The sequence below is a fragment of the Rana temporaria genome, chromosome 3 (assembly GCF_905171775.1).
Source record: "Rana temporaria chromosome 3, aRanTem1.1, whole genome shotgun sequence".
Taxonomy (NCBI): Eukaryota; Metazoa; Chordata; class Amphibia; order Anura; family Ranidae; genus Rana; species Rana temporaria.
The window spans coordinates 125,074,242-125,100,359 of record NC_053491.1 but is presented as its reverse complement, the minus strand read 5'-3'; the positions used below and the strand labels follow the sequence as shown (position 1 = coordinate 125,100,359).

Below are 26,118 nucleotides of genomic sequence, written 5' to 3'. Positions count from 1 at the left end.
TGCTATACACATGGGCAGTATACTTGTTTGTATGGCGCCTAGGGAACTTACGGCGTACTGACATATTGTTGGGAGGCAATCTTGATTTAAGGAATGTATGGGTTGTATTGATCTTTTTGCTGTAAAATAGGCTAAATTAGCTGTGAGGGTGACCAGTGCTGCAGCCAACACATTTATATGATACCTCTGAAATTTCAAGTCAAAGCCACTGTTGTGGCTTAGGAACTGAGCTATCTTGTTTAACAAGTGCTAAGATTAAACTCCAGCTACCTTTAGGGATGAATGGATATTTCCCTTATTAATTAGGCTGCTATTACTGTGTGTGGTTGTTTAAACACTCTGTCACTTATCATTGTAAGTGTCTTTGAGTATCAATACGCCTGCCCTTATGCCTCCATTTTACTACAGTTTATGCTCTTTCAGGTTATACGTTCACTATCATATTGCTGCTTGCAGTTTATCCATTGATGAGCTTATAGAGCAATCTATCACTTTGACACCTCATGCTATCACATTTCATTGACATATGCATTTTAACACATATACTGTATGTATGCTCTGATTTGAGCTTGGGGGCAGTGATGCTGTTTGTTGTACTATGGTGACCATATATTTATATTAAGTAATTTCAAAGTCCGGAGCCCTGCGTTGTTTTTAGAATTGACAGCATTGTAATTTTTAGTGTCAGGTGGAGATGTAAATTGCATTGTTGTGCTATTTTCTAATTTTTTTAAAAGTCCTTAATAAAGAATATTTTTTATAACATTATCATTTGGGGTTGCATAAAGGACCTGCTTTCCCAGGGACCTTTCCCCCATTTTTTTATATATATAATGAGTATTAGGTTTGCTGACCCACACTAAACAAGGTGTAGTAATGTAATACAAATACTCCTCATTTAACGACTTATCTGTTTCACGACCGCTCGGACATACGACAAGCTCTCCCCACCCGAACGACACAAAGTACAGTACAAAATTTTTGTTTGTGTTCTGTACTTATGCAAATTAAAACAATGTTATTGCTCTGGAGTTTTGTGTTTAGACCTTTTTTCACAATACAGTACAGTACAGTAGTTAAAAATGCTTAAAATATTGAATACTTGTGTCTCCTCCTTTAATGTCCGAACTAGTCGTTGAAAAGGAACCTGGTCATTAAGTGAGGAGAGCCTGTAATTAACATTTCCCTTCCTATAGTGTCACTCATTGTTATCATATCTAGCCTAGTTGTAGATACAACTGGCTTGCCTATAGCAGGAAGGGGGTCCACAGCAGCTAGAAGTGCCCATAGGCAATTCAGTGTTATTTTCTGCCTAGTGTTTTGCTTCTATGGGTGGTGCTATGGTCAAGAATGAGAAGAGCTGTGTCCATTAACAAACATAATAGAATTTCTTTTTTTTTATCTTTCTTCTAGCAAATTTTAATAGTGCAAACCACCTGTGGAGCATGTACAGGCATGTAGAAATGAAGATGGATGCCAAGGCGATGCAACTATTTTGTATATGCACAGGTTTTACGCCATTAATGGCCACCCAATGACTGAAGAGAAGGGATGTAAACTTGATAAAAGCAACAGAAAAGATTGTGGTAAGGGAGAGCAAGGCACATATCTGAACTGTCAATGCTAAAGGAAGGGAACCAGGGTTTGAGATTGCTATAATTGCAGATTATGGAAAAATGCAGTGAACCTATTATTTGGTTTAATTTGGTTTTCACTTAGTTTTGCTCCTCTTTAAAGATCATATTCATCATTGATAACCTAGTCTGGGTAACAGTGATGTGAACAGTGCGGTACAAATGATGGTTCCCTTTCAAGGATGCACATCTGTTTGTTTATACGCTCTGATGCATATATTCACTCAAGAGCTCTGACAAAATGAATTGAATTGTTTAAGTATGTCATGTGTGTCCTAGTAGGTAAAAGTAATATAACATTATTAAAAGGTAAGCTTTATACTGTATATTCGTAGTTATATGTATTTTCACTATAGTTTATAATTATATCTTTACACAAGAGCACCATATGTGTTCATTGCTGGTGCTATGCAGTGCTGCACAATAATTGTGCTTTACTGCCCCTTTTCACAAAATAAAGCTAGGGGGGAGATTTACTAAAACTGCATAATCAGTTTCTAAACTCAGCATGTTCAATTAGGATTTGACATTAAAGCCCCATACACACTATTTGATTTTCTTCAGATTTTTGCCTTCAGATTTACTAAAACCATGTAGTGCAAGGGCCTGCCTGATTGCATACAAATTGAAACTCTAATGCCGCGTACACACGACCGTTTTTAATGTCATGGAAAAAACAGTTTTTCTCTACGCGATTCTTGTCAAGTCTGCCTTGCATACACACGATCTTAAAAAAAAAATGCTCGAGCAAAGCGTGGTGGCGTACAACACGTACGACGGCACTATAAAGGGGAAGTTCCATTCGGATGGCGCCACCCTTCCGGCTGCTTTTGCTGAATTTGTGTTAGTAAAAGTTTGGTGAGAGACAATTCGCGCTTTTCAGTCTTCGTGCATTTCAGTCTGTTACAGCCTGATGAATGTGCTTTCTCCATTACGAACACTAGTTTTACCAGAACGAGTGCTCCCATCTCATAACTTGCTTCTGAGCATGCACATTTTTTTCCCTTCATTAAAGCCTACACACGACCGTTTTTTCATGACGTGAAAAACGACAACGTGAAAAATTATGACGTGAAAAACAAAGCAAAAAATTTGAGCATGTTCTAAATTTTTAATGGCCATTTTTCACGACGAGAAAAATGCTCTGGAGCCCACACATGGTCATTTTTAATGACCAATTTAAAAAATTTAATTTTTCTCATCATGAAAAACGGTTTTGTGTACGCGGCATTAGGGTTTTAGCTCATAGTATATGGTTTTGGCAAATCTAAAGACAAAAATCTGCAGAAAATCTAATAGTGTGTATGGGGCCTTAAACCTGGAATCAGATTGGTTTCTATGCAGAGCTTCACCAGATTTAGCTCCAGCTTTACTAAATCCCTCCCTATGTGTCAGCTGAACTAATCTTACTGTCTCATCTGACCATGTGTTAGCCTAGGTTCACATTGGTACGATTTGGCATAATATTTGACATGTCAAATCCCATGGGTAATCGGCGGCTATTGCCGGCAATGGCACGTCCGAGTCGGTGTGGCACAGACTTTGCAGTGCCACACCGATTTCCAAAAGTAGTTTCTGTACTACTTTTGGCAACTTCGGGGGGGGGGGGGGAGGGGTTTAATAGACATCTGTGCAGGAACCCACACAGATGTTGGTCAAATCGCCGCTGAAGTCGGGCTGCATTCACTATATATTAGAATTTGTGTAATTTCTAACCCTCTCCAATGTGAGCCTAGGCTCAAACAGTTAGCAATAGTCAATGTAGAAGCTAATCTGCCCAGTTACTAATGGACAATCCACACATCTCGACATTAAATACAACAGATAAGAAAGACAAACCATGTAAAAAATGTTAAAGCCAGAGATTACTCTTAGGTAACTACTACAATAACACAATTGTGCACATCAAAATCCATATGAAACCCTCATGAAGGATAAAGGTTGGATATAGATGTTGAGGGGAATCCCCCTGGTCAATTGGTTTACAGAAAAAAGCTGCAACAAATGTAATTTATTGGAAATAGTTTTTCTTTTTCTGTAGTACATCTTACAGATGCCCCACTTTACATGCATGTTTAATGCATCACCAAAGCATGATATTTATAGAAATGTGTATCTTTTTCTTAAAAAAAGTGCATTTTTTTTGTCAGTAGCCTGCAGAGCATTGCACCCACAATTAGCCTCCTACACACTATCTCACCTCCTTCGGCATCTCCAAGACAGGAAGTCAAATAAATTGCGCCCCCTAGCAAGACACAGACAGCAAATATAACTCTATCCAAAACAATACAATTGCTATAAATACACTTTATAAATACATTTAGGACTATTTGACTATTAGTATAATTGACTTACTTCACATCAACAAACATCCTTGATTTAAACACAGTGCCAAGTAATATGCTTTAAAAAAATATTATAAATATTTTAGAATTTGTGATGGGCAAATCAGTTCACCATGCATCTAAGGAACAGTTCAAACAATTCTGTGAAATCACCACAAATATAAATTAATTAATTAATTAATATATAAAATAGTGTAGTTCTCCTAAAAAATCTAACCACCTTATTAAGTTCTCATCTACCTTTGCATACACTTAAAATAAACAAAATGTGCATTCAACTCCAAATTGCAATGTGTAATATACCAATAAATTAATAAAGTGCACAGTCCCTTTAAGAACCCTTCATGTAGCTCTCCAATAAATTATACTTGACAAACCAAAGTGCTAGTTCAAATTCAGCAACTGTGGCAGAACACACAATTGAACAGCTACATGTGCTCATATACAGTCAATAAAAAATCAGTTGTGCTTCACACTTCCTAAATGTGCTCTCATGCAAAATCTTGCTGCCAGGGAATAAATCCATCTCCACTGTGAAACAACCTCTGTGCTCATTTTGCATGAAAGCTCCCCTCCTTAAGTGGACCTCCTTTTTTTTTAGGCAAGGCCAGTTACAGCTCTGTTAGTTTTCCTCCCATGTAGGTTCTGTGTAATGAGGCTCCTGCTCCTTAGTTGCTCCCACTATCCAGCTAATTTAAAGTGAAACTAAAGTCTTAAAAATAATAAACACGTTATACTTACCTGCTCTGTTGCAGTGGTTTTGCACAGAGCAGCCCAGATCCTCCTCTTCTCGGTTCCCTCTTTGGTGCTCCTGACCTCTCCCTCCTGTTGAATTCCCCCACAGCAAGCAGCTTGCTATGGGGGCACCGGGGCACCCGAGCTGAGTCACAGCTCCCTGTGTCCATTCAGACACGCCCCCTCTCCTCATTGACACTTCACTGCTGTCTCAACAAATTAGTCTCCTGTGAAACATCTCTGAATCTAGGTTCAGGTAAGTATTAGGGGGGCTGCACACAGAAGGCTTTTTATCCTAATACATAGAATGCATTAAAAACCTTCTCCATTAACAACCACTTTAACAAGTTCGGTTAGAGCTCCTAGGGAAAGAAAACCCACATATTATCATACCAACATATCGGAGAGCTAGAGCTCAAGGGACCATGCACTTTGTGAATTTTATGGTTTATTGCACAATGCACTTTTGGAATTGATTGCAATTTGTATGTGTTTGAATTGTATGTAAAGGTAGAAGAGAAGAAGAGAACTTATTAGGGAGAGCTAAAAAATTTAGGAGCACTACACTATTATACTGTATATATATATATATATATATATATATATATATATATATATATATATATATATATATATATATATATATATATTTATATATATAGATAGATATTAATATATCTATCTATATATATATATATATATATATATATATATATATATATATATATATATATATATATATGTAGATAGATATCTCTATCTATCTATCTATCTATTGCATACACATTGTAGATTGGCCATGTAAACAAATCCATTCAGATAAACTAGAAAATACGTTTGTGTTCCTTTGATATTTGCTAAAGGGAAAAAATATGAGTTTAACTAATATGTAGTAATATGTAGAGATGGAATAATATAGACCAGATGTGGGTAATTACATAATTTTGATTAATTAAAAATATTTCTGACTATGTTATAATTCACAGTAAAGGCAAGCACAAAAAAAGGTATAATGCCGTTTTTTATTTTGGACTGCCATTTTGTTTCACCACACGATTATAATATCTAGCATAGTGTAATTTATATATTTGCTGCACAAATGGTAAAACATTTAACAAAACAGTGGTCACGATGACAATAGTGTCTTCTTATTTAAAAAAAAAATTGCGGTCAACACTTAAAAAGTTTTGAGAAGTTGATATAAAGAATTCAGAGGCAACTAAAAGTTTATCTTACCGTTTGACTTTTCACTATCTGCAGGTTTCATCTGAATAGGATGATGCATCTGAAACAAAAGAGAGAATATGGTTCATTTTCTGGAATAAGCATCTGAAAGTTAGAGCATTTAGAGTATACTAAAATATATGAAATAAAGGTTGGTTGTCCAATACTAGTCCCAACATTTAGTTAGCCCTCACAATTCACAAAACTAAAAGATTGTATAGCTCTTAGTAACTCCTAGTACAGTAGCTGTTTTGCAAGGCTTGGTTACATGTGCAATAAGATGGTTGTATGATGTTTCCTTTATTTGGTGTTATAACACCATTTCTGGTGTTTGCAGGAAGCCTCATATCATGTATTTAATCGTTGCGTATTATTCCATTATAAGCATTGCATCTTTTACTGTCTAAGTCTTTGTTATTTTGAAACCCAATTTTCATATTTTTATCATGTACGAGCTCCTACAGAAACTGATGCTGTCACATGAATATCACTGTAGGTTACTGCAACTCATGGGAAAGGACATAATTGTTTACTGCTTAACCACTTAAGCCCCGGACCATTTTGCTGGCCAAAGACCAGGCCATTTTTTGCGATTCGGCACTGCGTCACTTTAACTGATAATCTTGCGCAATATAGCTTTGTTTTGGTGGTATTTGATCACCTCTGCGGTTTTTATTTTTTGCGATATAAACAAAAATAGAGCGACAAGTTTGAAAAAAAAACGTATACTTATTCTTCTACATATTTTTGGTAAAAAAAATCGCAAAAAATCACAATAAACGTATTTTAATTCTCCTCTATCTGTCATATGAGGCTGCATGACCCCTGACTTTCTGTTTGGACAGTGCTGATTGGCCCTATGCTGATCACATGCACCCTCCCAAAAAAGACCTCTCTAGCCACACACCGAACAGAGCATGTGTTCCTCCAAGTCTCTGTTCTATCAGGAGATGTATTGGGGACAGTGGAAGAAAAGGGAGAATAAGGGAAGAGAGAATCAAACAGCCTTTTTACACAATGCAGGGGATTAAACCCTTAGGTACCACGATGAGTATAACAAGCATGCTTTACTGCATATACAGACTGATTTGACTGTTGTGGGTTTAGGTAACACTTATTTATTGCTACTAAGTTGACACAAGGTGCTAAACTCCATGTCCTAAATGAATTATACATGTAGTTGAACATAGAGGACTGAGCTGTTGAGAGAAAAAGACTATCACCCATTATGACCAATTTTGGTGTAGTCATACATCAATATCACTTGTATAGGGAGTGACCAATCACCATAAGAGAACATAATTTACAAACACTTACTTTGCTTCTTATTTATGTTGCAGAGATAACATGTGTGGAGAACATGCCACACAATAAGCTTTGTGTATGGGCAGCCTAAACTGTTTAATAGTAAGATGTAAACCCCAACCTTTTTGCACCATAAGTTGTTTTGCAGAGAGTAAGAAACTAATGTAGGAGCCTGCACTGTTACCTTTTTTGAAATAACTCGAGAACTGTCACATGAATTCCCACCATAGCTATAGAGAAGGTCAAACTACAAGTTGTGCAATGCTGTTTTACCTCAAATGATTTTATATTAGATATTATATTAAATCATCAAATCATTTTATATTAGATATTATACTGTATTATACCCCCAAATCATTTTATATTAGACATTATATTAAGTCTCCAAATCATTTTAAATTAGACATTATACTTAGCCCTATTTTCCAGCAAGCAAACAGCAAGCAATGTAATCATAATATCAGTAGAACAAAGATCACTAGAGTTAAATTAAAAACCTAAACACATGCAGCATTTTGTACTTCTTAGTCCCCCTGGATCAGGATACACCTTTTAGATGCGTCTCTGCTTTAGCGATCCTTGTGAGCACCTTCTTTTGACAACAGCACTACCATCCCTCTTCCCCTCACTTATGTGTAGCTTGTCCTGGATCAGGGACACCACCTCACCTGCTATTTTGATGCATCACTCATTTTGGGATACAACAAATGTTATGCCGCGTACACACGATCAGTCCATCCGATGAGAGCGGACCGATGGACCGTTTTCATCGGTTAACCGATGAAGCTGACTGATGGTCTGTCGCGCCTACAACCATCGGCTAAAAAACTGATCGCATCAGAACGCGGTGACGTAAAACACGACGACATGCTGAATTCATCGGTTAAATTTAAAGCAAGTTGGCTTTTTTTTAACCGATGGTTAAATAACCTATGGGGCCCACACACGATCAGTTTTGACCGATGAAAACAGTCCATCAGACCGTTGTCCTCTGTTTAACCTATCGTGTGTACGATGCCTAAGGGACACTGTGTAAGTACCTAATGGACCACGTTGTGATTTTGATAAAAGGTAGCCACCGGAAAATACAGTCTGTTTTGATCAGAACCTGAAGAAGGAATTTATTGCATTCTGAAACATGTTGGGATCTTCTATATAATTGTCTGTGGTTTGGCCTCAGATCAACCGTATGTTCAAGACATCAGTCCTGTATTATGTACAGATATAGACTACCTGTGTTTGACTTTGATTTGAATTCAATTTTGTCTTTGATGCTTGCCATTAGATTTTATATCAAATAACATTTTGTATTTTAACTATACCCTCCTACTTTCCTTGTCTGGTTTGATCACTCCCTATTGTCCCTGTTCTCCTGTTTTTCCTTTGCATTTTGTACTTAAAGTAGAACTAAAGACAAAACTTTTTTTTCATTTTGGATAGAGTAAGAAATGGTTAAACCCCCTGCCAGGGGTCCCCATCGGGGAGGTTTCCATTCACTTCCTGTCCCATGTCCAAAACATGAAGTGAGAAGAAATCCCTCCATGCTATGTAAGCAACCATAGGGAGACTTCAAACATGAGGAAATATGGCAATCATACAAATAGATTTTTTAGTAGCAAGCTTTTAGTAAGCAGGAATTTGTCTTTAAACCACTTAAAGTGATACTAAACAGAGAAGTGTTATTTGCCATAATTTATTCACATAAATCATATATTTCATGTCGCTGTATTTTTTTTTTCTTAAAACGTTTAAGTACCGTATACCTACAGCACTGTGGTGTGGTCACATAATCTTTCCCTGTTCTTTTGCATCTGTAGGGAAAGATCTTTGGGAAGGGCTTCTATTAATCTGCTACTATATGCTCTCTACAATATGCGTCTGTGTCTGGCCAGCCCTGATTGGCGCTGTGACAGTCACATGACTAAAAAAACAGTTTCAGATGAGCTATTCAAATTATTTATAAATATCTAATAACTGTTATACAGTTCCTGATAAATCGTTATTGAACATCAAATGTGTATTTCCTGTGCAATAATACGGTGTAGGCGTAGTCAAAGATGACTGACACTAGCTTTCATTTTGTTCAGATGGCATCTGCATTCAAGGCTCTTTTTTTTACTCTACATGTGTTAACAATACATTTGATATATTTAACCGGTTAAGACCCGGACCATTATGCAGGTTAACCACTTAAGGACTGCCTAACGTCGATATACGTCGGCAGAATGGCACGGCCGGGCACAGGCACGTACATGAATGTCGCCTTTAAGAGCCCATCCGTGGGTCGCGCGCATGTGACCCGGCCCGAAGCTCCGTGACCGTGGCCGCGGGACCCGCAGACCCGATCACCGCCGGTGTCCCGCGATCGGTCACAGGAGCTGAAGCGTTCTTCACAGTGGCAGTGTCATTGATCGTCTGTTCACTGATATAGGGAAAGATGATCAATGATGTCAGATGTCCAGCCCCCCTACAGTTAGAAACACATATGAGGTCACACTTAACCCCTACAGTGCCCCCTAGTGGTTAACTCCTAAACTGCAATTGTCATTTTCACAGTAATCAATGCATTTTTATAGCACTTTTTGCTGTGGAAATGACAATGGTCCCAAAAATGTGTCAAAATCGTCCGATGAGTCCGCCATAATGTAGTAGTCACGAAAAAAATCGCTGTTCGCCGCCATTAGTAGCAAAAAAAAATATTAATAAAAATGCCATAAAACTATCCCCTATTTTGTAAACGCTATAAATTTTGCGCAAACCAATCGTTAAACGCTTATTGCGATCTTTTACCAAAAATAGGTAAAAGAATACGTATCGGCCTAAACTAAGGAAAAAAAATGTGTTTTTTATATCTTTTTTGTTAGGGATATTTATTATAGCAAAAAGTAAAACAGAGGTGATCAAATACCACCAAAAGAAAGCTCTATTTTTCTTAACCTGCATATTGGTCCGGGTCTTTGGGTCTTCGGCACTGCGTTGCTTTAACTGAAAAAGCAAAATTGGCGTCCTTTTTTTAAAAATTACAATTGCAGTGAAGGGGTTAACCACTAGGGGGCGCTGTAGGGGTTAAGTGTGACCTCATGTGTGTTTCTTACAGTAGGGGCGGGGCTGGACGTGTGACATCAGTGATGGTCTTTCCCTATATCAGGGAACAGATGATCACTGACACTGCCACAGAGAAGAATGGGGAAGGTGTGTTTACACTCACCTCTCCCCGTTCTTCAGCTCCTGTGACCTGATCGCGGGACACCTGCGGCAATCAGGTCTGCCTGTCCCGCTGGCGCGGTCATGCAGCACGCTGGCGACCCACAGCTGGGCTCTTAAAGGGGACGTATATATTCGTGCATGTGCCCAGCCGTGCCATTCGACCTAGGTATATAGTCGTGTGGCGGTCCTTAAGTGGTTAAAACAGTTTTATATTAAAACAAAGCATTTTTGTGAGTTTCTTAGTGAATGTAATCAATCAGCACACTATATCCCACCCCCATACAGCAATAGGAAGCCATTTAGGAGGAGAGAGGGGAGTGTCATTTACCACTTTGTATACACCCACATGTGTGGCTTTATAGTCTTGTGGGTTCGAAATATACGCCGATCCCCGCTGTCTCTGAGCCGCCAGGCTAGAGCCGAGCCGAGTGTACTGTGCACTCGGCTAGACTCGGCCACGCTCGGCTCAGCCCGCCGCAGCCTAGAGCCGAGTGTACTGCGCACTCGGCTAGGCTCGGCCACGCTTGGCTCCACCCGCAGCCACGCGAGAGGAGCCGAGAGAAGCCGAGACAAGCCGAGAGGAGCCGAACACACAGGAAATCCGGTTCCTCTCGGCTCGCGCCAAATCCAAAAACGAACACCGGACACGCTGGACGTAGACGGTCACCTGGATGGAGGCCGCAGACGGACACCTCCAAAGCCGCAGACGGACGTGCTGGACGGAGACGGACACCTGGATGGAGGCCGCAGACGGACACCTCCAAAGCCGCAGATGGACCCTGCGCAAGGAAGATGCAGACGGACACCCACAAGGCTGGACGGACCCCGCGCAAGGCCGCAGACGGATGTCGGACAAGGCCGCCGATGGACGCAGGGCAAAAATGTAAGTTTTCTTTTTTTCCCTTTTTTACCTTTCTAAGCTTGGGGTAAGCGTTATATGCCGGCGCGTGGTATACCCTGAAAAATACGGAATTTATTAAACTAGAAAAGACTTATTCAGGCTTCAGATGCTCATGATAGCACTATAAATAATAATACATCTTCTGTTACACTAATATTACATAACAAGAATATAGTTAATAAAACAACTAGAAAGTGACTGTCTTTGTTGTACATAATGTCCGTCGCTGTATGATCCCTTAGAAATACAAAGATTTCTGTTTTATATCATTCACAAAACTGAACAGCAACCCTTATTAAATGAGTTTGTGTTTGTCATACATAAGGATTTGTTTGAGGTTTTTTGATGCCCTACAGATACACCAACCTATTTTGGTGGTTTAAAACACTGAACCACACACAGATTTTCAGTACCTCTTCCTTCTATTTCCTTTCTTCATGTGCATCTCGATTATAGATTCCTTTTTTCCTGTCTTTTTGTTTAAATATTTTATGGCCTGTGAACTGTCATGACTTCAGTTACAGAGGGCTTGCATCTGGCTGTGTAATATTATGTGATTCCTTGATACTCTACAAACTATTCGACTTACATCAATGCTGGATTATGATTTAGTCGGAAAGATGGCAATGTATTAAACAGTAGCTGTTTAAGGTGAAATTCCCCCCAAAAAAAAAAAATTGTTCAATTGTTCAATGTTTGAAAGCTGTTTTCTGGTTGCAAAATATTTTTTTCAATGTTTCTGTGCATTTAAATATTATATGTTTTTATCTGAACAAAGTCATTGTTTAATTAAAACAGTAGTAACTTCAAAGATTCAGCATGCTTTGATGTCTTGTACAGTATTGATAAAAAAAAGTTTTGTTTATTTAATGTGGAGAAAATGTAAAATATAAGCTTTGTAGAGCTTAAAATTCATGCCAACAATATGAATTATGTGGAATGCTAGTAATGGTCATTATTATGTGAAGAACATGTTATGTGCCCTGTATATTAAGTGTGGAACAGAAAACAGAAAAAGGCTAATTAGATGTACAGCATAGGATATATATATACTGTATCTCTCTCTCTCTCTATATATATATATACATATATATATATATATATATATATATATATATATATATATATATATATATAGTATATATATATATATATATATATATAGTATATATAAATATATATATATATATATATCTATATAGATCTATCTATCTATCTATCTATCTATCTATCTATCTATCTATCTATCTATCTATCTATCTATCTATCTATATCAGGCATACCCCACTTTTAAGTACACAATGGAGTTGTATATATATAAAGAGAGAGATAAATATATACCGTATATTAAGAAAAATTTAACAAACCCGCTCTATGGCGATGTGTCCAAACAATAAATGAATAATTAGGACTGCTACTAAAGTATAAGGTAAGTAGTACCCCAACGGTTTGAAACAATAAATTAAATTAGATTAATAAGATTTAATTTCTTGTCTCAAATATATATATTGTACAGTAAATACGATGAATAAATAAATATCAGCTGAAACCACAGCTGGGTCCCTATTCAAGGGGACCTGCACCTCTCAACATGCATCTACACTTCCAATGTTGAGTAAACCAAGTGACATTAGGCCTGCCCAGAGACCAAAAGCCTTTTTACATGTGCCCCCTGCACTTCACCAAAAATCTTTGAAGTCTTTGCACATTTAGTTGGCCCAGTGAGGCTTCCTTGAGCACATCTGCTCCAAATTTTATGACACACTGTTTTGGAGTGTTTGGTACAAACAAAAAGTGTTCAATGGCCCTGTACCATTGTAGAGTATGGCCACACTAGATAAAGGTACCTTAGCTTACACAAATATTTGAATGCAGGATATCTCTTTTTATGAAGATATTATAAACAGATTTTAATTAGCACTCCATTACATGATAAATAACTCACGGTGAAAACAAAATGTTCTTCATGTAGGCTGATTTCAAGGGATCGTGTTTTTTTAGTAAGTGTTTACTGTGTGTTATTGTAACAATCTATCTATCTATCTATCTATCTATCTATCTATCTATCTATCTATCTATCTATCTATCTATCTATCTATCTATCTATCTATCTATCTATCCATCTATCCACACAAACACATGACATTTTATCATCAATACAGCTTTACAGTCAGCCTGTATGCCACTCAGTATAATCAGCATCACTAGTAAATTATTACTTTTGAACATACACTACAGGCCAAGTCACCTGCAAAGTGTATTGCTTTCTAGACTGTTGGTGCTGGCATAAAATTTACTTGACTGGCTGCTGATATCAGGTAAGGCTAATGCCTTGTACACACGATCCGAATTTCCGTTGGGATAAACTTCGACAGATTTTTCGACGGAATTCCGTTCAAGCTGTCTTGCATACACACTGTACCACCAAATTCCAACCGTCAAGAACGGAGTGACGTACAACACTATGACAAGCAAAGAAAAATTAAGTTCAATGCTTCCGAGCATGTGTCGACTTGATTCGGACCATGCATGGTTTTTTCTCCGTCGAAGTTCTATACAGACAAAAGGAATTTCCAATGGAAATGTTCTCTTTTTAAGTTCGTCTGAATTTCTCTGATGGGAAAAAACTCTGATGGGGCACACACACGGTCGGAATAACCGATGAAAAAATTCTGTCTGACTTTTTTCCTCGGAAATTCCGATCGTGTGTACAAGGCATCACTTCCATAGATTCCCAAAAGTTAGACATAGATAACCTGTCCATTTTCATTTTTTTGACAGGGGACTCTGCATTCACAGTAATTAAAGTCACTTGTTTTTTTATTTTCATGATAAAAATAATAAAAAAAAATTTCACTCGGTGTTCACCAGGTTATTATGTCATTTACATCCTGGTACAGAGCCTACATTTAGGAAGTTGAACACTCAGGCCTTGTACACACGGTCGGACAAAACCGATGAGAATGGTCGGACAGACTGTTTTCAACGGTTCACCGCTGAAGTGGCCTGATGGTCTGATGTGCGTACACACCATCGTTCCAAAAACCGATCGGGTCAGAACGCGGTGACGTCAAACACATGACGTGCTGAATAAAACAAAGTTTAATGCTTCCAAGCATGCGTCGACTTGATTCTGAGCATGCGCGGGTTTTGAACCGGTGCTTTTCTGTACTAACCATCAGTTTGGACCGTTTGGGCAGCGGTCCATCGGTTCGGTTTTGAAGCATGTTTTAAAATTTTGGACCGAAGGAAAACAGACCGATGGGCTATACACACGGTCGGTTTGGACCGATGAAACTGAACCTCAGTCCGTTCTCATCGGTTTTGTCCGACCGTGTGTACGGGGCCTCAGAAGATCCAAATATCTAGTGGCTATATCTCTGCATGTACTGTATAGGCTCAGCTTAGATTAGTGACCTGTGGGGTATATCTCTCTTCTTTCTCTATTCTTTTATGAAATACCAGCTACAGGTGGTGTCATATTGGACCCTCAGATCCTGACGCTTTAACACAGTAGCAATTATTATGTCATACCTAATCCCCAGATTCATAAATGTATTGCAGCAACCATTCTGCTTCTCTGTGTTAAACTGGACCTCATTGTCAGCTATATCTGGGCTCATTGCTCATATCACCCTAAAGTTTGATACACACTGCACAACCTCCCTGCTTTTCCCAGGTCATACTGGAGTCAATGATGTAGATATTCACCAGTGTCATACAAGATCCTCAGATTGGGCATAGTCACATTGGTGGTGAGTAGGCTGTCACAGAGATCTTTGTGTGCCTCCTAAAGACTTAAGAGCTCTTTTATCTAACTTCTTTGTAATCTTTACATCTTGTGATTTTGATCACTAGCTAGCACTCTTTCTGTACTAGATATATTAACCTTGATTTTACAGTTTTCTTAGGGCACCCTTCTCTAAGTGGACACCTAATGTAAGAGGACAAAGCTTATGTCAGAGCAGCAGTTTAGGTTCTACATGTGGTAGTTCTCTACCACGTTTGACTGTAACTGCTCCATGAACATATTATACCTTTTCTTTTACATGGTTAAATGTTTTTGTTCCTGAAAAAGTCACTGTAAGTAAATGTGAAGAGAGGAGGGAAGCCAACTGAAGGGGACGAGGGGGGGTGGAGAAGGTGCACACAGGGGGCCGGAGGAGGAAGGAGGACAGGGGGCCGGAGCACACAGGAGGGGGGGTGGACGAGGAGGAGGACACAAGAAACAGCTGCTGATGATTGGTGCAGTGGTAGAAACAGCTGCAAGCACCAATTTCCCTGCATGGCATTTCAGCTGACAGCCGCGAGAGGGAGAGGTGGAGAAGCGGCTGTCACACTTACAAATAATTTTAAAGGTTAAACCACTGTGCATGTACATATCTTAGCTGTGCATTAAGCTGTTATGCTGGATATGCTATTTAAATGCATAATAAATAAATCCATGTAAGAAAACACATCATTTGCTAGTTAGTATTGATTATCCATAGTGACTAAATGTAATTGATAGGTATTACACTAAATATTTATAAAGAAATTGTAAACTAGACAAACTGAAGTATTTCATGTTACCTTTGTAACATGTAATACAAGATATACTTCTTAGAGAAGACCAAGTAATGTAATCTATTTCTGCTAAAAATAGTGTTGAGAAACTGGTTCAACCTGTGTGGAATTCTATCTGGGAATTCTGAGTGTGTCTGTGGTGATTAATTTATCATTTCTGTCAGATTGCTCTAATTGGCTGTCAAATGACATTGCGCAATCCCATCTGTGACTTCATCTCATCTGTGCTGCTACATCTGATGTAGAAATGTACACAGACTGGAAATAAAAATTAACAATTATGTCCTTACATGAGCTGTTTCAATGTGTCCACTGTACAGTCAACAAGTGGAATTGTTATGCTGCAACTGTAAATTAGGAATGAAAGAAAAAAAATTGCTCCAGTTACTAAAGAGAACATTTGTCTAAAACAATACTGTAAAAAAAATTCCCCCCAAGATCTATGTCAAGCTACATGGGTTAGTGAAGGCCTGAGGTGACTCTTTATAGGCTGCAGGGCCACCATCAGGGGAGTACAGCCCATACACCTGTAAGGGACATTGGCGTCCTTAGTGGCCCGAGCGGGGGCTACTTCTTTGGCTACTTTCCCCGCATATTCTCCGGTATTGCAGTGAAGCTCTCTGACAGATGTCGGCTGCTTATCATAACAGCACACCTAGCCCATGGAGTCCAGGCTGTTCCATTCTGACCAGGGGAGGACTGGGGACCCAGGGTAAGTGGGGGGGGGGATTTACTTGCCACTGTAGGGACAGCATCAGTGTCATTGCTTCTAAATACATACACTGTGCTGTGGTGTATGTATTTAGAATCTCCACAGCTCCTTTCTGCCCTCCATGTCTCCTGCACTGTGAGATCTCTGACTCAACCCCCCTTCCTTCGATCACCAGTGCTGTGTGCTGAGGGGGCTCATGGGATGAGTATATGGGATGGAGGAGGAGGACATGGGATGGGGGAGAAGGGACTGGAAGAGGAGCACATGGGATGGAGGAGATGGGACTGGAGAAGGAACAGGCATAGGATGGAGGAGGAGGACATGGGATGGAGGAGGAGGACATGGGAGGGAGGAGGAGGACATGGGATGGGGAGAAGGGACTGAAAGAGGAAAAGGAGCACATGGGATGGAGGAGAACATGGGATGAAGGATATGGGAGTGGAGGAGGAAGGGGACATGGGATGGAGGATATATTGGGTTGTAAGAGTATAAAATAAAAGTGGGTGCACTGAAGTGCTGTGAGTAAAACACTGAAAACATTGGATGGATATGGTGTTCCTACCACCTTACTCTCCTTTCCTCAATCCTATTGAGGAGTTTTTCTCCGCTTGGAGGTGGAGAGTGTTTGAGCATCGGTCTCAAGATCAGAGGTCCCTGCTCCATGCAATGGATGCTGCCTGTGAGGATATTTCAGGAGATCAGTGTAGGGGATAGTTGAGACATGCACGCTGTTTCTTCCCTCGCTGCATCGCCAGGGAGGACATACACTGCGATGTTGATGAGAATCTGCAGACAGACAGCAGCGTGTGGATGGGCAGGAGGGTGAGGATGGTGGCCAGGAGTGGGAGGGTGAGGACGGTGGCCAGGAGAGGGAGGGTGAGGACGGTGGCCAGGAGAGGGAGGGTGAAGACAGCGACCAGTGAAGAGATGTTACAGTAGTTGTGAAACTTCAGCTTTATTTACAGCATTATAGGCTAAATGTGATTTTCCTTGATTTTTTTGTTTGTGTGTTTATATTTCCGTATATTATGCTGTATACATTTTCTTTTTACTCTGATGTATGGAAGTTACTTTGTGTGTGAATGATAATAGTTAAAATACTGTAAATAAATGTTTCCTTGGCAGTATGAGAGCAATGTGTGATGTCAAACCTTGGAGGCTACTCTGACCCTAAAATCTTTTTTTTTTTTTTTTAGTTTTATACACAATTGTATTCAGTTAGCTAGACAAAAACTGTACAATAACCATTGTCAATGAAGGACTGGGCTAAGACTGAAAGGTGGACATGAGGGATATTTCAATGGTCCTCTGCCATAGAGACAAAACATCTAAACATTTTGACTTGCAGTGCTTACACAATGCCAAAGGAATGAAGCATTTTGGGGGCACTGACTATTTGAATGAGAAAGAAATTTAGTTCTGACACATAAGTGAACTGTTTTGGGAAAGATATGAGCTTTTGAAGGTGAACCATGGTGTTGTGCTGAACCATCCAGGTTATTTTGGCAAAAGCACCAAGAGAGCTAAGAACGTCTGGTCTGTTTCAAGAAATGAGCCAAAGCAATTGAGAAGAATCTTTGCCATTTTGGGGGCACTGACTATTTATATGGGAAAGGATTATGGTTTTTAAGCATGAGTGAACAGTTTTGGGAGAGATATGAGCTTTTGCACGTGAGTTATAGTGTTGTGCTGAACTGTAAGACTGTTTTGCAAAAATGAGTTTTGAGAATGTAATTTCTGTTTCAAGAAATTAGCCAAAACAATAGAGATTAACTGTAAACCTGGTTTTACAAGAAGGATGTTATTTGCCTGGGAATTGATATCTTTTCACATTCATAATACAATGCAATCAATAGCAGGCAGCCACTACCATGTTTAAATTAGCCTACCCAAATAAAAGGCAATGCCATATGGAAGATTCTGCTGTTGGTGAATCAGCAACACAATCACTGAGAAGAGACTTCAATTTTCTGGAATCACTCCCTTGCTCACCCGGAACATTGTTGATTCTCATTGGCTAGATTGTAGAGGGCAGAAAGCTCACTTGTCCAGCTAGTGGAGATAGGATCATTCATTCAAGAAGGTCTAAGCGAAACTGGTCAGGCCAGCACGACCCATCTCTGGATGATATGCCTTTGACATAAATATGGTTTCACATATCTTGCAAAGGTTGGCGTTTCTAAAGATAAAGGAGGAAAGTAACCTGGAACACTGGATCCATGGACTTGACATCAAGCTTATAAGTATATCAACCATTACTTGGAATGGACCATTTTTTCACATCGCAATATTGATTATTTCATCACATGAGGATTTGGAATGAGTTTTCATAGGGACTCTATTGGTACAGTGAGTGGGAGGTCAAGGAGGACTGTGTCAACTATCCATGTTTTTAGTGAGTTACTCACCACCACATTGGTCTTTTTATACACATAGCTACTTCCCCCTTTACATATCTCCTCTGGACCACTGTTACCCCCCATTACATTTCTCTGTTCACCTCAATATACAATTATCAACTTGTCTACAGTTTTCCAGTAAGGATCGGGATATCTATGCATCATCATCTTACAGTTTCTATATTGTGGATTGACATTATTAATCCTCCACCTTTGAAACAAGTCCAACCTCTTGATACAGTTTACTTTTAAGGTCACTTTATAATTGGTCTTAGAAATCTAGGGATATAATCCCACTTGTTTTGCAGCAACTGTATGTGGAATAGCTTGCAGAATGCATCAGTGAGAAATGGTAACTTATATGGGTGATCAGTATTAAGTGTCCTTAAATGTTGGTGATCAGTAGTAAGTGGTCTTATATACTGGTGTTCAGTAGAATGTGTTATTTGGTAAGGAGCTTTGGAGATTATTTAGCTGAGAAAATCTGCAGAGGTCCCATGGTACTTCCTTCCAGATCTCTGCACACATATGTCATGTTGCAACTGTGCAGACATCATTGAGTTGAATATTACCCTACCCAGTGTTATTGATATTAGAGTGGTTCTTTTAGGGTCTCCAGACCCTGGGGCGTGTGCCCTAGCTTTCTGGGACTACCAGCACCTATGCTTTATAACAGGGATGCTGGGGTTGGATGGGAATTTCATGGTTTACAAAACTCTTTTGCTTTGACTTTCTCTCTCAGTTAACTACATGCATTGATAATTAATCACAGTGGCTATCAGATTTGCCAGGGGAGCTGGTTTGTATATTAAGGATTTGTGCATATCTCAGCAGGTACACAAATTGTACAATCTATTTACTGCCAGGTCAACTTTGAGAAGGTTGTCACACTTGACACTGGTCCCATCTTTTTATCTAAAGAATTTGATTATAGCAAGCTCTGTTTCCTGAGGTTTTCTGACAAACCTTTTCAACAGGTCCTCTTTAACATTTACAAATATATATTTTTTCTATAGTTTGATATCAGACTTGTAGTAGTAGTGAGTTCTGCCAGATGTAACACAGCAACTGAACAGCTCATGATTGCTAGAAGTGAGAAGAATCCAATTAAGTTTTTATATGTTGCTGTGTTAATTTTAGTCTTTTTAAGACAAAACAGCAAATTATTCTGTCACTATGATAACAACAGGCAGACACTTGAGAGGTGAGGTGCTGTTGTGCGATAACACCACCAAGTAAGATCTTGCAAATGAGGCAGACTGTCCCAGGTGTCATCTTATCTCCCACCTACTAATTAATGCTTAATTAAGTCATTTATAGCAGGTTGTTCATTAAATATGAAGAAGGCTCAATTATTTGGATTTGCTTGTTCTGTGGACAGAGGTAGAATTTTATAAACAGTCCAGTCAGATAGTCTAGGATATCATACTGCAGACAAAGGCTTTGCTTGGGTTTGATTTGAAAAGAGGCTATCAAATTCTATTTGGAATTCATGAAACCCAAACTTAGCAGTGAATCCTATTGAAGTCCAGTGTGGGATCTTGATTTCTGGTTGAGGCTAAGGAGAAGATAAGGGCAATGCACAGTTGTCCCTTGGTTCTCTATCTCTTCTTGATCTTTCTCACGCACTTTCATGCCCATGCCTTTCATCACATCAAAGTGGCTACTTCATGAGGCCCAGTGTGAGAACACTTTTAAGGTGGCAGGGACTTGTGTGAACTGCTCAGATGGAGGTAGCAGGCTACTGCAGTGCATGCAAGCCCCTGTCTTCTTACAGCAGTAGTAAACCGCTGTATGTTTTTTCTGGAACCTGCAAGATAAAGCCATAATGTGCTAGTATGCATCACATATTAGCAGATTATGTGGAACTTACCTTAGAACTAAGCCTTTCCAGTGGCAAGCTGTCACCGCTAACAAGGCTTCCATCTTCAACCATCTTTCTTCGTGGTTCCTGGACATTGGCTGTGTGACTGTCCGGGGCCGCGATTACGTCACTCCCGCACATGTGGAGCTGACGCTTATGGCACAGGACTCTGAAGGAATGGCCCAGATGGCTGTTTCTTCAGAGCGCATGTGTCGGCAATGTAACCAGCAGCATGTACAGTAAGTATCTCCTAAATGGTGCACGTTTAGGAGATATTTGTAGTACTTATAGGTAAGCCTTATTATAGGCTCCAATACAGTAGGAACAAATTATGCATGGGAGTTTACTCTCACTTTAAAAAGTGTTTTTACACCTGTCCTGATACAGTGGTCACTTTGCCACTGCAGACCTCACCTCACCTTTTCTAGGGGCAAAAGTCAGCTTCTATTTAGCATACTGGAATCCAAATATTACACAGTAAATGATGATTCAGAATCCACTGGCAAGCTTCAAGTGAAACTACCCATTGCTCGATTTATGCATCCTAGATGGGTTTCATACAACCCCATAGATGTGAATATATATATATATATATTTTACGTTACACCATCTTATATTTTTCACTGCACTTTCTCTCTCCCATGGTCTTTTATTCTCTTTCTCTACCTCCTGGTAATTTGAAGAATTTCTACATCTCTAATTGGATTTAGTGGCTGCCACATTTGATGGGGGACTCATCTCATTCCCCATTCAGTCCTCATTGGCCTCTTCCTATGAGTCTTGTTTCCAGGGACATGAATGGAAGAGCAACAGAACCAACAATTATGCATACATAATATATACTATGACCATAGTCTGACTGCATTTCCCCAATGTAAAGTCTGTAAAGCATCACATCCCATCAACCAAACCCCCCACCATGTCCAGTAACAATCTTCCCAAACCAGATTTATTTCCCCATAGTTGCTCAATTGGAGGAAAGAAATGGCCCTAACCCCCCACCCCCTCAACTAAAAACAGCTCTTTCAACATTCACAATCTATGATACCATGAACTCCAGGGTGTCTAGGATGCACCACCGGCTGGAGTTGGCCAAATATGTGCTCACAGTACTGGCTTGTCCTGTTTTTATGTGCCATGTCAGAGAAGGCCTTCAGAGCAACAGGAGGATTTGTGAATGAGAAGCTGACTTTTATTAAAATTAATCAGGCCTGGATCACAGAGGACCACAAAACACCCACTACAAGGGTTAGTCATAAACCTTGAAAAATATTGCAAAAAAAATAAAAAACATGCCCTGCAATATACACATTTAAGCCTATTTGAACAGCTCACATACTGCCATGCCTCTGCTTATTTTTTTTTTTCTACAAGTGTGTCTGTAACACTATACTGTCATTTTTATTATAGAAAGCACACCTGTCTTGTTTGTTCCCGCACAATTTGGACTATTCTACCTGAATATGTTAAACTACTGCTGTGCTGCTTGTCACGTTTTTAAGAAGTTTCCCTAGGGTGGTACACTTTTATTTTTAGGTCACCAAACCACATGCCTTGTTTCTAAGCTCTCTTTCCTCTTCAATCTTCCCAGATAACTGCCCTGCTGCTTTTTTTGTTTAAGTGTCTGAGATGATACACTTAAATTTTTAGTGTGGGAAGACATTTACCTTGTTTATGCTTTCACATTTCAGCCTATTCTACCTAACCACTTTCATGTACTGTTTGTTAAACTGTGTTTGAGGCCTTGTACACACGGCCAGACATGTCCGATGAAAACGGTCCGCAGACTGTTTTCATCGGACATGTCTGCTGGGAGGTTTTGGTCTAATGTGTGTACACACCATCAGACCAAAATCCCCACGGACAGAGAACGCGGTGACGTATACGACACCGACGTTCTCTGACGCGGAAGTGCAATGCTTCCACGCATGCGCCGAATCAATTCGACGCATGCGCAGGATTTCGGGCCGCTGGTTATACGTCATAACCAGCGGACATGTCCGATGAGTCATACTGACCATCGGACATGTCCGATGGACATGGTTCCAGCGGACAAGTTTCTTAGCATGCTAAGAAACTTTTGTCTGCTGGAAACCTGTCCGCTAGCCCAGGAATTCGGTCGGTAGGCCCTACACACGGTCGGACATGTCCGCAGAAACTGGTCTGCGGACCAGTTTCAGCAGACATGTTCGGTCGTGTGTACAAGGCCTTAGGGCTATAGCGCTGATATTTAAAAAAAATGGGTAAATGGGAATATGGGGGGTTTGCGGTGAAAAAGAGTGAGGGTGTACAGAGTTTTGAGTTCAAAGGACTTGTACATATTTTTTTATTCAAATGATGCAGTGATGTGCTGCACAACTAAAATTATTTTTGACTTACCACAAAGTCCTATCCTTGAAATACATTATAGGAACATTATTTGGGTACATAGGGTTATCATTTGTCCTCAGGAGACTGGACAGTTCTATGTACTTAATCGTACATTACAGGAAAGTATTTAAAGTAGGTACATAGGCACATGCAAAACCAGCCCAACTGAGGGGTGAGCCCCAGAGAAAACAATCCATCTGTTTAAACTTAATGGAAGAGTGAAGAGAAGACCAGGTGACAGCCTTGCAAATTTGAGAAACATATGCCTATCCAAAAACAAAACCTAAAGTCCAAAAAACACTAACTGATCTGGTGGAGTGTAGTTTTACTGCGAAAGGGGGGACCTTGCACTTGAAGCCATTGAATGATGAGCTTTGACATCCAGCAGGAAACAGTGGAACCACAAGCAGGCTGTGACCTTTAGCAACGACAAACGGGTAGAGATTTAAACCGTATAAACCAAATTGAGACTGTGGAGAAAAATCTCCTTAGGATATTTTGGAGCAGGAGAGAGAGATAGTAAAACAATATCCTGGGTTAAGGCAAAAAGAAGAAATCAGATTGGGATGAACAGAGGCCCTGTTCCTCAAAACAACTTTGTCCTTGCAAAGAAAGGGTTCTTTACAGGTTAAGGCCCCAACACATAAAGTGACCTCACAGAAGTGATGGGGATGGAAAAGGCGACCTTGTGAGTAAAGGAAAGACAATGGGATATACCTAATGGGTTTCAAGGATGGTTTCTAAAAAAACAACAGAATCAGGTTGCTTTTCAATTCACAAAATAACCATTAGGATATATGTCCTGTTAAAAAAAAAATGCAGCCTGTTTTCACTATAGTGCATGTTGACGAAGACAGGACATCAGCACTTTGCAAAAAATGCCCATCTACGTGAAAGAAAAAAACTGTATTTCTGTGTGCACATGATTGGATGATAGAAATCAGCAGAGCTTTACCTCATTTACTAAGTTAAGGGAAGATTCCTATTCAAAGTGAAAATTCTCTTGCAAAATGAACAGTCTACACTATTTGCCTTAAATAAATAAACCTCATAGAAACCCATGGGAAACCCTCTTGCCTGGTGCAGCTGTGTATAGAAATCAATTAGCTTCAAACTTCAGCCTCTGCAATGATTGGTTACAATGCTTAGCTGCACCAGATTCTGTGTGCACTAGTTTTAGTAACCCGCCCCCCATAGTGTGCTACCAAAAATTATTTATGTCTTTCATTTGACATATTTGGCATTTTTAGGAAATCAGATAACAGTTAAAATACAAATGTCCATGACTGAATTGAAGTACGTGTGTTTATTCTAAAAAATATATATATTTATCGTTGATTCAGTAACTTTAACTTTAAACACAATACTGTAAACTGACAAAATTACTTGGCCATTGGGCAAATGTTTCAAACAGGAGCTTCCATAAGTTTGAGATGCACATGCATTTTGTACACATACATTAAGCATCTCATGTTCTTATTTCAATCTACATCATGGAAATAATGGATCAGCTTTCATAATGAAAACACCAATAAAGAAAATGTACTAGCTAGATAGTACGGCAACTTTGCAGTAATTTCCTCTTGTCTGCATTGAATGGCATGAACGACTCCATTTGCTTAGCATGTGATTATCTTCTCATTTTAATCTAGATGTGCACGTCTACATTTAATGTCAAACTACTTCTCTAAAATGCAATCTCTGTAAGGCCTGCTGATGCTTCTCGATTGCTCTCAAGAGAATTTGGTTATTATACAAAGTCCAGCTGTTTTCTCATCATTCACCATCATCCATGACCTCTGCACACTTAAACTTTAACAATGGAAGCCCATTCTGATCTTTTTCTGTAATTAGATACATCATGTTTTCAATGTCCAGGCAATTATTTTTCCTCATATCTTCTTGAGTAAGAGACATTGTTCTATTAAAGTATGAATAACGAGGAGCCAGAAGTTATTCTTGACTTATTAAGTCTAAGGGCACTTGACCTACTACAGCATATCAGAGAGCAGTTATATTAATCTCTTGGTTCATCTGAGATCTGACTGTGAATGTCAGCACACAAAACAAGATATGCAGTACCAGATTACACTGTAAAGTAACCATAACATTTAGGTCAATCCAATCACATACTGTGCACTGTACGCCTCACCCATGCACCACAGTCTATTTGCATTATTGTAGGAAAGAATGTCACAATAAAATCTGAAGTCAGTGTACATATTACTTTTACATATATTATAATGCAGTGTTACTGTTTTGTAATGGCATTTATAGTAAATCTTAAGGGATGAAATATCTTTCAAATGTGCCAGTACTGTGTCAAAGCAGGAACTTCCAGTTGCCTGCCCATCATTTATGTTTTCCTCAGGAATGCTCTAAATTACCACTCTGGTAAATTTGCATGGCAGCAGAAAAAGGCTAAGTGACTTAGAGACACCTGGAGGTGTATGTAATGGCACAATACTGGCATTTTATAGGTTTGTAACTCTATATAAATATAAGATTAACCACTTTAAGACCGGGCCTGGAATGGCGACAAACTTATATCCTTAAAAATCTCCATATGCAACGTTTAAAAAAATCTACAGGTTGCATGTTTTGAGTTATAGAGGAGGTCTGGGGCTATAATTATTTCTCTAGCTCTAATGAATGTGGTGATACCTCACATGTGTGGTTTAAACACCGTTTTCATATGCGAGCACTACTCACGTATGAGTTTGCTTCTGCACGCAAGGTCTTCGGAGAAGGGGCAAGTCAAAAACATATTTTTTCTTATTTATTTTATTTTACAATGTTCTTTTTTTGTAAACATCCATCATAATAGAAAAAAAGCATGACAGGACCTCCTAAATA

At 39.3% G+C, this 26,118-nt stretch overlaps 1 protein-coding gene across 26 annotated transcripts in view; it reads right to left on the bottom strand.

Moving 5' to 3' along the window:
* The window catches only part of CELF2 (CUGBP Elav-like family member 2), a 702,444-nt gene that overhangs the window by 191,044 nt on the left and 485,282 nt on the right, over nt 1-26,118 (bottom strand). For 15 of the 26 annotated variants that reach the window (XM_040343368.1, XM_040343357.1, XM_040343358.1 and 12 more), the window contains 2 exons: nt 5,951-5,999; nt 3,835-3,879 (listed from right to left, as the gene is read on the bottom strand). In XM_040343368.1, the coding sequence (XP_040199302.1) occupies nt 3,835-3,879; nt 5,951-5,999 (94 nt within the window). The remainder of the gene's footprint in view (nt 1-3,834; nt 3,880-5,950; nt 6,000-26,118) is intronic. The other 11 variants (XM_040343363.1, XM_040343364.1, XM_040343379.1 and 8 more) reach the window with 1 other exon arrangement.